Source organism: Ambystoma mexicanum, chromosome 7p, assembly GCF_040938575.1.
Source record: "Ambystoma mexicanum isolate Mex_15411 chromosome 7p, UKY_AmexF1_1, whole genome shotgun sequence".
In the NCBI taxonomy this organism is placed as follows: domain Eukaryota; kingdom Metazoa; phylum Chordata; class Amphibia; order Caudata; family Ambystomatidae; genus Ambystoma; species Ambystoma mexicanum.
Window position 1 is genome coordinate 826383181 of NC_090939.1, and position 13841 is coordinate 826397021.

General features: G+C 51.3%; 1 protein-coding gene across 7 annotated transcripts in view; it reads left to right on the forward strand.

Moving 5' to 3' along the window:
- ATP11A (ATPase phospholipid transporting 11A) overlaps positions 1-13841 on the forward strand; it is a 2308865-nt gene that overhangs the window by 1893751 nt on the left and 401273 nt on the right. For all 7 annotated transcript variants that reach the window (XM_069636989.1, XM_069636990.1, XM_069636983.1 and 4 more), the window contains exon 24: positions 12816-12943. In XM_069636989.1, coding sequence (XP_069493090.1) covers positions 12816-12943 — 128 coding nt within the window. The remainder of the gene's footprint in view (positions 1-12815; positions 12944-13841) is intronic.

Genomic DNA, 13841 nt, shown 5'->3' on the forward strand with positions numbered 1-13841 from the left:
GGATGTCCTCTACTGTATGAAGCCCCTCCTGCGCTGCCGTCTCCTGCCTCCACATGGTTCCCATTCGGGAGTGAGAAAATCTCCTCTGTAGCCTCTGAATTGGCCTCTTCCGAAAAAAGGCCTCTGTCCTCTTGTTCTATATATAGGCTGGTAACCCGATTGGTATGGGTCTTCTCGTGCCGAGTCACTGCTCATATCCAAAAAAGTAACCCACCTGCGGGTACCTCTTCTGTTAGTGCTTTGCTGCAATCTCTCTAGATATTTTTGTTGCAGATATTCTGCACTCAGATAGGGGTACATTTTCTCAGTTCTGCATTCTTGAATACCCCTGTTGAGTTTTTTGTTTTTTTAGACAAATTGGTTGTTCTGAAGTCCTCAAAAAGTTTCTCTATTTCTCTCATCCGCGTTGGTAATTGCAGTATTGGAGCTGAATTTTTATTCTTCTGCTTCTCATTTTTTCTGTAGGCTAACAGCGATTCTTTGTGCCGTAGATATAGTTGGCACCATTAGGTCCCTGCTACTTTTCGTTGCAATTTGACTAAACTCGGTTTTGTATATCTCATCCTCCAAAAAGAGGCCTGGCTCGTTGTGCACTACCAGGCCTGCTGGGATGATGATAGCCTTGAGGTACTCGCTCAAGAAGTGACTGTCATTCAGTCCTAAAACCCTTTTTCTTGAGTTTCAGTAGTTCATATGCATTGGAATATGTGAGAGTGGAGCCGGAGGTACCTGCTTGATCAAATAGTGAGGGACCTCGGATGATATTGAGTATTTGTTTCTAACTGTAACTTAATGTAGCGCGCTCTGCCATGACCCTGTGGGTGCGTCTATGAAGGGGAACATACAAGTTGTGAGACAGACAATTGTAAACATTCTATGAGTGAATGCACATTTCTCCAGAATGGGGTCTGGCATGGATTCACATGCTCATGAATATTCCCCGTCGTCAGGCCGGGAATCCTCGGTAAAGAAAAAATCAGTATCAGTTTCGTTTCTGATCTGTCTTTCTTAGTAGTAACCAATCACTGATCTCTGGGTCATACTGCCCCCAGTCAATGACTGCCCTCTACCCAAGCCCCTCCCCTGGCAGCCATCCTCAGATTTTTACTGCACGTTCAAGTGTTGGGAGTCCTCGTGTTTTAGCTCTCGAGCTTTTACTGCGTTTTCGCGCTTTTTCAGGAGATTTTTTCGGTTAATCGAGCCTCAAGCTCCACCGTTTCTACTTCCGATAACGGGGACCCGTTTCGGAAATTCTTCTACGCCCCTCAAAGGTGAAGTTTTCGTTGAGTTACGCTTCTTGGAGGATTCCAGAAGATCTGTGGCCTACCTCAACGGACATGGCCCAGGACAAGGGAAGCTCGACGCCCGGATCCAAGCTGTTCAGGAGCTGCCCAGGATGCGGATTGCAAAATGTCTTCAAGGAGGACGAGCATTCGAGATGTCTCTACTGCCTTCATGAGGACAAGACGCACATGGAGAAGGACTGTGCGTTCTGCAAGAACCTGTCGGAACGGACCAAGCAAGATCGTCGTTCCCGCCTCGCCGCCTGGCTGGAGAAGGGCACAGCAGGTGAGAAGGCGAAGAAAAAGTCTGAGCGGTCTTCTAAGTCCTGTGAGGGCGCCCCAGCGATGGGGGCGCAACAGAAGGCCAAGCACCGCGAGTCCGCGGGCACCGGGAGCGCCGAAAGGTCGGGCTCCTCGGCGGCCAGGCAGGGCGCGACTTCCCCGGCACGATCAACCACGAGCCAGCGCTCTGGTTCGGGGAAGAGGAAGTCCGAGAACCCGGGTAAGCTTCTGGGGAGGCCCCGGTCGATCTCGAAGGGAGCCGAGGGGGATCGAGGCGATGACCCTCCCCCCAAAGCGAAGGCTCAGGACGCACCTAAGATGGTAAGGGCCTTGATCCACCCGGCAAAGGCCTCTATCGAGGTTGTCGCAGCGGCTCTGGCGAAGCCGGCAGAGGCTACGCCAGCGGAGGTGGCCTTGGGGCCCAGAGTTTCCCTGCCGCCGCGGAGGGAATCCTCTTTCCAGACCATCGTTAAGACCCTTGTGAAGACCCCGGCGGAAAAAGAGGGGGGGGCGGTGGCCATTACGGACTCGGATTCAGCCTCTGAGGAGGATCCGGTGGAAACCGTGAAAGGCCTCAACGAGAGGTTCTTAGGCCTCAACGAGAGGTTCCAGAAGGTTCGCTCCCAGGGGAAGGTTCCCGCTGATGTGATCGAAGATAGCGATGATGGCGACGACGAGGGCCCAGTGGAGCAGCCATCCCGCCCGTCGCAGCCATTACCCAAGCCCCAGGATAGCTTGGCGGCCATTTTGTTGCCGATCCAATCCTTATGTACTGAGATAAGGACAAGGTTACCACGGACCCCGACGGAGGATCCAGAACCAGGCCGGTCGGGAATCCCTCCGAACAAGCAGAGGAGAGTCCACCCCCCTCCGCCCTTCGTGCCCGCGAGGCCTGTGCACCCCTCATCCCCCTTGCCGGACCCTCGGGAGGATACGGCGACAGATACAGCGACAGGGATGGACGACGACGGTGGCGGCGATGACACAATGGACATCCCGTCATCACCCCCCCCCTCGGGCCTCTCCGCCCGACGAAATTGACTCTTTTCATGCCATGATAGCCAGGGCATCCGAGCTCTTCCAGCTCTGCCCTGAGGAACAGAAAAAGGAAGGTTTTCTTTACCAACGACGAGAGGCCAAGAGAAAGATGGTCCTCGCTGTGCCGTTGCTCGACGACATCTGGGACGAGGGGCTGGCTATCCTCAAGAACCCTTCCACGACACCCGCCAAGAGGGACAGGTACGAGAAGAAGTACCGGGTCCCCGATGCCGCCCCCTTGTGCCTCAGGGCCCCAGCCCCGACTCTGTCGTCTCGGCAGTGGCCAAGAAGAAAGCAGCGGGTGCGGCAGCTTCAACTTCCACTTCCCCGCCGGACAGCGAGGGCAAGAAGTTGGACTCCATGGGACGACGAGTCATCCCGTCGGCAGCGACGACGATTAAGGCGGCCAATGCCTTAGCGATTGTGGCCCGTTACGACAGGGAGCTTTGGTTCAAGATAGCTCCTCTGCTAGACTTCCTACCGGACGACAAGAGGGCGGAGGCCCTACAGATTCTGCAGGAAGGAGAGGTGGCGTCGGATCACGCCATTACGGTGGCAACGGACATTGCCGATACTGGATTTCGCCAACTGGGCAACGGGGTTTGCCTCCGACGACGAGGATGGCTCAAGACGACGGACTTTCGCCAAGACGTCCAGACCAGAGTGTTGGACATGCCGTTCGACGGCAACAACCTGTTTGGAAAGCCGGTGGATGAGTCCCTCCAGGCCATCAAGACAGACACGGAAACAGCCTGTGCCCTAGGAGTCCTTCAGCAACGGCGGCCCTTTTGGAACTCTGGAGGCAGACAGGGAGCCTCCAAGGGATCCAGCGGCGGCTCTTCTACTTACCGCCAGGCGGCCTGCTCCTCGTCCCAGGAGGCCTACAGAGGCCGCGGCAAGCAAGGAGGGTCTCGCCGCCGTCGGCAAGGAGGCCAAGGCGGCAAGGCCTCGTCCAAGCAGGACTGAACCGGCCGTAGCCTCAAGAAGGGTGCCATCAAGCTCGTCCCCAAGAGGCTCTGGGGCTCCGGAGTATACTCCAGATACTTCCTTGTCAGAAAGAAGACAGGCGGTTGGCGCCCCATCCTGGACCTGTGTCGGTTGAACAGGTACATCAAGGCACAGAAATTCAGGGTGGTCACCCTCCAGCATGTGCTGGGACAGCTGGAGGAGGGCGACTTCCTATCGTCACTGGACCTGGTTGATGCTTACTTCCACATCCCCATTCTAAAAGGACACAAAGTTCCTCAGATTCGTAGTCCAGGGGCGTTACTACCAATTGAGAGCCCTGCCGTTCGGATTAAAGTCGGCACCCAGGGTGTTCACCAAGTGCCTCGCACCTGTGGCGGTACGGCTGCGCCTGCAAGGGATCCACGTCTACCCCTACCTGGACGACTGGCTAATCCGTGCAAGGTCAAAAGAACTCGCCGTCGAACACACAGCGAGGACCGTCCGCCTGCTCACAGAGCTGGGATTCGCCATCAACTACCCCAAATCCCATCTGGTCCCGTCGCAGGTGGCACTGTTCCTGGGAGCGAAGCTCGATACAGTGAAGCGACTGGCATCTCCGTCGGAAGAAAGGACGAAGGCCATTTTGGGCAAGGTGCAGCGCCTGTTAGCCGCGGATGTGGCCAGAGTAAGGTCAATCAAGTCCCTCCTCGGGATGATGTCCTCATGCATCTACCTTGTGCCCCTTTTCAGACTTCGGATGCGTCCGCTACAAGAGTTCCTCGACGCCCGCTGGATTCAAACGATGGGGAGCTTCGAAGACAGGATCCCGCTCGACGAGGAGTTCCGTCGGGTGATTCTATGGTGGGGTGCCCGCGCGCACCTCGCGGCAGGCATGGACTTTCAGGCCCCGGCGTATCAGGAGACGGTAACGATGGACGCCTCCCTGGAGGGATGGGGGGCCTATACTGGAGATCTCCACGCAAGAGGCCTCTGGCTCCCGGAGGAGAGGTCTCTTCACATCAACATCCTGGAGCTACGAGCCGTGTTCTGGGCGCTCAAACCGTTCCTTCCGTCCCTCAAGGACAAAGTGGTGAGGATCTTCACCGACAACACCACCACGATGTTCTACATCCGGAAGCAGGGAGGCACCAGATCCCCAGCCCTATCCAAGAAGGCCCAGGATCTGTGGCACTGGGCCGTCGCCCAGGGGATGTTTCTGGTTCCCTTCCACCTGACAGGAATAAAAAACACCATCCCCGACTCACTCAGCAGGGAGCTGTGCTCGTGCCACGAGTGTGAACCTACGCCAGGACCAGGTGGATCGGCTCTTTCAACGATGGGGCAAACCCCAGATCGACCTGTTCGCGACGGCGACGAACTCCAAGTGCCAGAGGTTCGCCAGCAGGTTCGCACAACCGAGGAGCATGGGACGGCCTGTTCCTGTACGCGTTCTCTCCGTTGCCATTGCTGCTCCATCTCATCAACCAGCTCAAGAGGTCCAGGTGCAGGATGATCCTCGTTGCACCGGCGTGGCCGAGACAGATCTGGTTCCCGGACCTTCTGGACTTGTCAGCGTCCCCACCTATCAAGCTGGCGACGGACGCGGATCTTCTCTCCAGAGAAGGAGGCGCCATTCTCCATCACGACCCGGAGTCGCTGAACTTGCAGGCTTGACTCCTGCAGCACGAGAGTTTGGAGGATACGATATCCCGGCTGACTGCAGAGAGGTTCTTGCAAAAGCCAGGGCGTCCTCAACTCTCAAATGCTATGGATATAAGTGGAAGAGGTTCTCTGTCTGGTGCTGTGCACAGAAGATTAACCCTCTGCGGATTACGGCCCCTCAATTATTGCCGTACCTACTGTCGCTGGCCAAAGCTGGACTGGCTCACGCGTCCATCAAGATACATCTGGCTGCCATTTCCCGATACACAATAACTACAGGACGTCCTTGTGGTCTCATCGCGTGGTGAAGGAATTTATGAAGGGACTATTCGATCGTTCCCGCCGGTGAAGGCCCCTGCCCCGGCGTGGGAGCTCAACGTGGTGCTGACCAGGCTCATGGGGGCCCCATTCGAGCCTATGCATTCAGCGCCGTTGAAGTTCCTCTCGTGGAAGACAGCATTTCTTGTGGCCATCACCTCCGCACGACGAGTGGGAGACATCCAGGCCCTATCTTGCAAGCCTCCATACTTGACTTTTCACGACACAAGGGTGGTGCCGAGGACGCACCCCTCCTTTATGCCCAAGGTGCCGTCGGACTTCCACCTCAGCGAGCCCTTGGTGTTGCCAGTTTTCTTCCCGTCGCCTTCATCTCCGGCCGAGAGGACTTTGCACTCGCTGGATGTGGCTAGAGCGCTGAAGTTCTACGTGGACCGCACAAAGAGTTTTCGGAAGACATCACAGCTGTTTGTGAACTTTGGACCTGTGAATCGAGGGAAGGCTCTCTCGAAGGCTTCCATTTCCAGATGGCTCTCCGGCTGCATCATGCACTGTCACCGGTTAGCAAACCGACCGCTGCCCGGCCGTCCGAGAGCCCATTCGACCAGAGCGATCGCTGCTACCACGGCGTTCCCGTCTGGTGTGCCCCTGCTGGACATCTGCAGGGCTGCTACGTGGAGGTCGACGCACACCTTCACAAGATTCTACTGCGTCGATCGGGACTCCAGGGAGGAGTCCAGGGTCGGCCAAGCAGTGCTGCGCAACCTGTTTGCTTAAGGTGAGCCTGGTGAGGAGGTAAGAGATGATTAATGTTGAGTTGTTGTATTGCTTAGTGTTGAGCCTGTTGCCACCTCCCGTGGTTGTGCATGTGTATACTGCTATGTATTCTTATATTCATGAGCATGTGAATCCATGCCAGACCCCATGCTGGCGAAGGAACAAGTTACTTACCTGTAACTGTTGTTCTCCAGCATGGGTCTGGCATGGATTCACATGCAAACCCTCCCTCCTTCCCCTCTGCGGCTCTTCACTTGGACATACTGCCACTTTACGTGCTACCAAATCTGAGGATGGCTGTCAGGGGATGGGCTTAGGTAGAGGGCAGTCATTGGCTGGGGGCAGTATGATCCGGAGATCAGTGATTGGTTACTACTAAGATAGACTGATCAGAAACGAAACTGATACTGATTTTTTCTTTACCGAGGATTCCCGGCCTGACAGGGAATATTCATGAGCATGTGAATCCATGCCAGACCCATGCTGGAGAACAGCAGTTACAGGTAAGTAACTTGTTCCATATCCTGAATACGTAGAGGTATACTGTGCACTGTGGAAAAAACCCTAAATACAGCCTTGTCTGTAAAGGAACTGCTAAACTGAATGGTGGTACCCTACTCTGTCAGGGACTGGGGTACTGGAGTACGAGAAAAAGGGGGTTGGACCCAACGGGAATGGCCAGTGGAATAAATCACTGTGGGCTGTCTCAATTGTTCGCTGTGGAGATGGGGACACCATATACACTATGTGTATGGCTTGCACCTAGTCTGGTGGCCTAGTGTTTACTCTCAAAACTGAAGTTGACACTCTGTGCTAGAAAATAACACACAGAGTTCTTCACTCTTATTAGCTCTCAAACATGAAGTAGCTAAAACACATTGCACCTAGAACCTGGCATTTGTTTGAATTCTGCTGTCTGGCTGGCTTATAGATGGATGCATGGGCGGGCTTGCTGCCTGGTTTATGGATGGATGGATGGGCGGGCTAGGTGGACGGTCGGCTGGCTGGCTCTCGGGCTTGGCTGGCTGACTGGGGTACAGATGTACGGAAGGGCGGCCGGCAGGCTGGCTTATGGCTGGCTGGACGGATGGCTGGGTGGCAGGCTGGTTTATGGATGGGTGGGTGGATGGATGGATGGGTGGCTGGATTGGCAGGCTTGCTGGCTGGCTTGGCGGGCGGATGGCTGGCTTGGCAGACAGCCGGCTGGCTTGGCGGGCGGCGGGCGGGCTGGCTTGTCGGACAGCCGGCCGGCTGGCTGGGTTGGGCGGGCAGACAGACGGACGGACGGCTGGCTGGCTTGGCGGATGGTGATATGGCTGGCTGGCTTGGTAGACAATGGCTGGGCGGCAGGCTGGATTATGGATGGGCGGCTGACTTGCGGGCTGGCTGGCTGGCTGGCTGGCTTGACGGCCGGCCGGCTGGCAGTCACTCGGGCTTGGGTGGCTGACTGGGTTAGGGACGGATGGAAGGGCGGCCGGCAGGCTGGCTTATGGCTTGCTGGACGTATGGCTGGGAGGCAGAGGCTGGCTTATGGATGGGCGGATGGATGGGCGGCTGACAGGCGGGCTTGCTGGCTGGCTTGGCGGGCCGACGGCTGGCTTGGCGGATGGTCGGCTGGCTGACTTGGTAGACGATGGCTGGGCGGCAGGCTGGCTTATGGATGGGCAGCTGTCTTGCGGGTTGGCTGGCTGGCTGGCTTGGTGGACGGCTGACTTGGCGGACGGCTGGCTGGCCTGGCAGACGGCCGACTGGCTGGCCTGGCAGACGGATGGCCGGCTGGCTGGCTTGGCAGACGGACGGACGGACGGACGGACGGCCGGCTGGCTGGCTTGGCAGACGGACGGACGGCCAGCTGGCTGGCTTGGCAGACGGACGGACGGCCAGCTGGCTGGCTTGGCAGACAGACAGACAGACGGACGGGTGGCTGGCTGGCTGGCTGGCTGGCTGGCTTGGCTTGGTGAAATCTACAGATGTTGGGAGTGCAAGTGTTGAGGCACAAAAACTCTGCCCAATTGTTTCCATAATGCGTGCAAAGTTAATCACACTGCAAATTAAACCGTAATTACCAATTCACAATATTCGCTTTAAATATTGGTGGCGTGTATCATGCTATAGTTAAAGTAAATGTTGTGAACTATATTCTGAGCTATGCTTCCCTATTCAGACAAACTCTTTGGCAAAAGAAACATCTTCTAAGATGTCCTCAATCGGTAGATGCCTGCTAACCCTACAAACAACCCATCAGCTGGAGCTTACCAGATCTCTGGCAATTCTGTTGAACTTCTGCCGGGTGGTCTAATATGGCCACCCAAACGAAAGGACAGTGAGGTTGCAGAGTGTGAAGAAACAGACAGCAAACTTTACCTGAAATCTAAAAAAATGTTTACATTCCCAGCCTAAACGTTAAACACTATACTGGCTTTTGGGGCCTCAATTATAACATCTCAGGAACCAGGCGAGTCGTCCTGGAACAAATGCCAATGACTCCTACAAAAACCTGTTACTTATTATGTCTCGACCAGAACCTTGCACTTTTCAAAGTTACAAGTGATCTGCCAACCAAAACTTTATGCAGAGGAAATGGGAATCCAGCCCTAGGTCTACAGTGCTCAGAGATACAAAATGGCCACCAATGGCTCTTGGGTAAATCAACTCAGCTACCTAACTGTAGTAAAGCAAAGTCCATGCTTGAGAAAGGTTGCTTATAAGTAAGTTCACTTCCAGTTCTAAACTTACATGTTTCAGGACAAGACATCAAGTATGAGACAATAAAACACTGGCACCCATCACCCAGGGAGGGAGGGACCAACTGACCAGTTACAGAACACTCACCACATTATTCTCACACTCATACATCAACATTCCAATTGATGCTTACATGACATCACTGAGCACATGACCAGACTAGGCAGACTCAATTACAAACACACTCAGGCACGATATAACACATCTCCCTCCTTACCGAAACATACACAAACAATGAGCACTTTACATACAGGCACGTCACATCACCATACAACTTCACGAGTACTCCCACAGCTATGCAATTCCAAACTTCACCTACACATTCAGGTCCCTCTCAATACTAACACAAATCACCTTCAGTCTATCCCTGCCACGGATAGACTCTAGACTCTCACTCTAGACACAGCCAGCCCGTACACAAGGCTAAAACTACCCTACAAACCAAATACCCACCAAAATAACATATATCCTTATGCCCGCCCCTGCCACAAGCGAGCCTCCAGGCTGTCACCCTGGAGCACAACTTGTCATCCCGGCGCAATACTAGACATCCAAGAAGACAACAAAATCACCATACCTAGTAGGAAAAGTCATAAAACCGCTAACTACTGTTGAAATATCGCCAACTATGCCTACATCACGAACATACACAAATCATCAATGGACTAGGCCATGGAGCCCACTCAACCACGCCAAGGTATACAGATCCTGCAACACTTGAAGATGCTGGCCAGCTATCTCCAAGACCACCAACAAAACATGGGGTTGGCCTAAACGCTCATCTCAATGGCAGTACTACAAGTCCCATGATCCTGACCTCAGAATACCGTGGCCAGGATTGACATATAACACACAAAGAAAACAACTCTTCAGACAACTCTTAATCTTGGACATCCTATTTCCCTTTAGCCAATATGGTTGCCGGAGGGCGTCCCCAACCAGCACAACAACTTTTTCTAAGAGAACCACTACCACAACTTCATCAAACAAAACCATCTGTCCATTACAGATAAGAGTGGACTTCTTCTAACCGTGCACTACTACCGCTCCTAAAATTACCAGACCAGAACTCCCACTCACCTTAGTGTACTTCTCCACTTACCACTCACTCCCGCACCTGGAAGGGCGCTACCCCCAGGATTTACCACACACACGTCCCCATAATCAAAAGAGGAGCTGACTCACCATGCTTAATTCATACAAAGTCGCTACCTCCGTATACAAAATACCAAAATCCAAAACTACTATGAGTGCCACCACCCAGCAACACTTAATCATCTTCACGTAAGTGTCCATTTCCAACCAATTGACACCCAATGAGGCGCTACCGCAATACAGTCAATTTAAACAAAAGCGATACCTTCATCTCAATACACATAGACAGTAATATAAAATACTACTTCCTAACCTCCCCATCAGTATCTTGCACGCAAAGTCATTCGAACATGAACTCTGCACACATCACTCAAATCAAGATACTCATTATGTCACATCCATCAGGTTTCAGATTCACTGCCGACCTTAGGTACAGTGGGTGTACCACAAATGACATTTCTTTAGACTTTACAGATGTAAAAAGAACCATTTCCTACATAGTTCATTTCCTTGTCCTTGGCTTGCATTAATCCTAAATCCCTAAAAGTCCAAAAGTCTTAAAACTAAACTTTCAACCTAAAAATCCTCAATAGGTCATACTAGCTCATTCACACACACTACTGAACTCCTCCCCATATCACAATGCATTTAATTATGCACTTTTCGCTTTAATGTCTAAGAAGTCCATTAACCTGCAAATACTAAAATAATTGTTAAATTCTAGCAACAATGTGTAAACCTTTGCCTTACTCACACTCATCAGACCAGCCTTTCAAACGTGGCAGATTTCACTACACAATGGTGCTCAGTCACCTTACCAATACAGCACTAACAAACATTGCTTTAATTAAGTTCTTAACTTAACTTGCCCAAAACACTAATGACACATGGCACAATTTTGTGCACGGCAGTAGTACTTGAGGAAGGAAAGAAGTTCAACAAAGCTAGGGTTGCATGCAAAACGAAATGAACTCCCATTTCAACATGAATTAGACCATTCTACATCAATTTTACCAACACGTTGGGCGCTGCATTGCCTCGGTAGTGAGGCGGAGCGGCATTACCTGCACCCAACCTCATCAGTGAAAGATGCCTTGCACAGTACTTCGCCACGTTGCCCGCTACATCATGCCCATAGCGCGGAGCAGGTTTGCTTCTTTGCCGCGGACGCCAATGCCTTCAACCTCATCACACAGGCAGAGCGGCTCCCTTGACTTCGCCACGTTGCCCGCTAAACCACGCCCGTAGCGCGGAGCAGGTTTGCTTCTTTGCAGCGGCCGCCACTGCCTTCAACCTCATCACAGGCAAAGCGGCTCCCTTGACCAGCGCACCTTCTCTTCCGGATACTGGCACGTGACGACGTCCTAGTGCGTCCTCTTAAAGAAGTCCTTTACTCGAGCGTTCGAAGCAGTTCGATGACCCGCTTCATTATCCCTCGTCATGTACTTCACGGAACGCAGGGACACCGAATTCCAACACCTCACTGACACACTTTGCTAGTCAGATGACGTCACCATTCACTAAACGGTAACGAAAAGCGAAATAACTCCTGCTCAGTTCAATGGCCCAACGGTCACTTCGCCGATGCTACTGTTACAGCTCAGCGTTTACTGATACTCAAACGAGAGCTGCCTGTAGACCTTCTTCTTCTTACAAACGGAGCAAACACAATCCACTAAAGCACCCGTAGTGTTCAAAAACCATACCCAACAGAATTGTCTGAAAATGCGCTATTTATCTTTATGCACATTGGTAATGTTTATGGAGGTTGGGCATCCAGTTCTATCATAAGATGTGCGCATCGCCTACTCTGCTCAACGTTGGCAACCCAGCTACAGTACCAAGACACTTAACCAAACTCATTTAACCAGTTCGTGCACTAGAGGCCCCCGGATCGCAGCACTCCCAAGAACTATGGGCTACTGGTCTATCAATAAGGTTGGGACGCCCTGTAACTATGGGCTACTGGTCTATCAATAAGGTTGGTCCTCAAGTGGACCACGTCAAGCTCCTTATGTCCAAGGGCCCAGCACTCCCAAGAACCCATGGGCTGCTGATCCATTCTGCTATGGTCCATTAAGCCTCCTCCCTTATCCGCCTTGGGTGATGGGTTATGCTTACTTGGGGGCGGTGATGTCTTCTTCTTTCCTTTGTCCTGTTGGTTGCTGCACCCCCCGCAGCAGCCTCTGCAGTCAACCTCCTTTCCAGCTTTCCTTTTTACCAGGGTTGTTCTTCCAGAGATCCTCGTCGCCATTGTAGTAAAGCAAAGTCCATGCTTGAGAAAGGTTGCTTATAAGTAAGTTTACTTCCAGTTCTTAAGTTACATGTTTCAGGACAAGACATCAAGTATAAGACAATAAAACACCGGCACCCATCACCCAGGGAGGGAGGGACCAACTGACCAGTTACAGAACACTCACCACATCATTCTCGACTCATACATCAACATTCCAGTTGATGCTTACATGACATCACTGAGCACATGACCAGACTAGGCAGACTCAATTACAAACACACTCAGGCACGATATAACACTAACATTACGTAAAGTGCTGAAAACAAATCTTCATAATGCGTCCAACTATTAATTAGTGGAATATGTATTTTAAATGAAAGCAATATTTAGTTTAGAAACTACAAAGACTATTGCTGTAAGATACCATTGGAAAGAAACTGTCAAAAATACTTTTTTTCTCTCTCTCTCTGCAGCCTTTGTATGATACGGCATACCTAACTCTATACAACATCAGCTTCACATCCCTTCCTATCCTGTTGTACAGCCTAATTGAACAACATGTCAGTGTGGACATACTCAAGAGAGACCCTTCTCTGTACAGGTATTAGTTTTTATTCAAAAGCCGTGAGACATAAGAAATGTAATGTAACCGAAATGTGCACTATATACAGTACTTAATACAACAGGTTTCCGATTCGTAGTATTACATACACTGTGTTATGTGATGCTCGGTTTAACAACCTCTAGTGGATGCAAGGCCTTGCCCTCTGTGCTAGGATTCGAACTTCTTTCTTTAAGAACCTACTCCGATTTCAGCAGGGAGCGTGTAATTGAGAGCTATCTGGACGTGTGATATGGGATTTGAGTTTTGTTTTCAAATGCATTGGGCGAACACCACAGAAACCTCAGCGTTTTAGAAATGGTGGAATAAAAGAGACACCTGGAAGAGAAGTGTCCACTTTTATCAATGTGTATTAAACGATTTCGAACTAAGTTATTGAAATGTGCTTGACTGTATTTATTGCCATCTACCTTTCGTAAACGTGCCACACCAAAAGTCACAAAGCTAATTTATGCTCATAAAAACATTAACATAGTTTAAAGCAACATACATTAATCTATCAATTTTGATAGGTGTGTCTTATTTTAAATGCCTTTACAGTTATTTATGAGTTGCTCAGGTGTAACCGATTTACTATATATATATCTATATCTATCTGAAAACAATACTTTAAAACAAAACAAAGGGACAAATAAAAGTTGTGTGGGCAATGCTGGTAGTGCATAAGGGGTGCAGTTTCGGGCTATTGGCTAAGGTGGATTAGAGACAATTTCTCAAGCGGAGGTTCTGCAAATTAGATGAACTGTGACATCTGCCAGAGAGTGGCTGCTAACCATTTTTATTAATAGTATAATAAGTATTCTCCAGCATGGGGTCTGGCATGGATTCACATGCTCATGAATATTCCCCGTCGTCAGGCTGGGAATCCTCGGTAAAG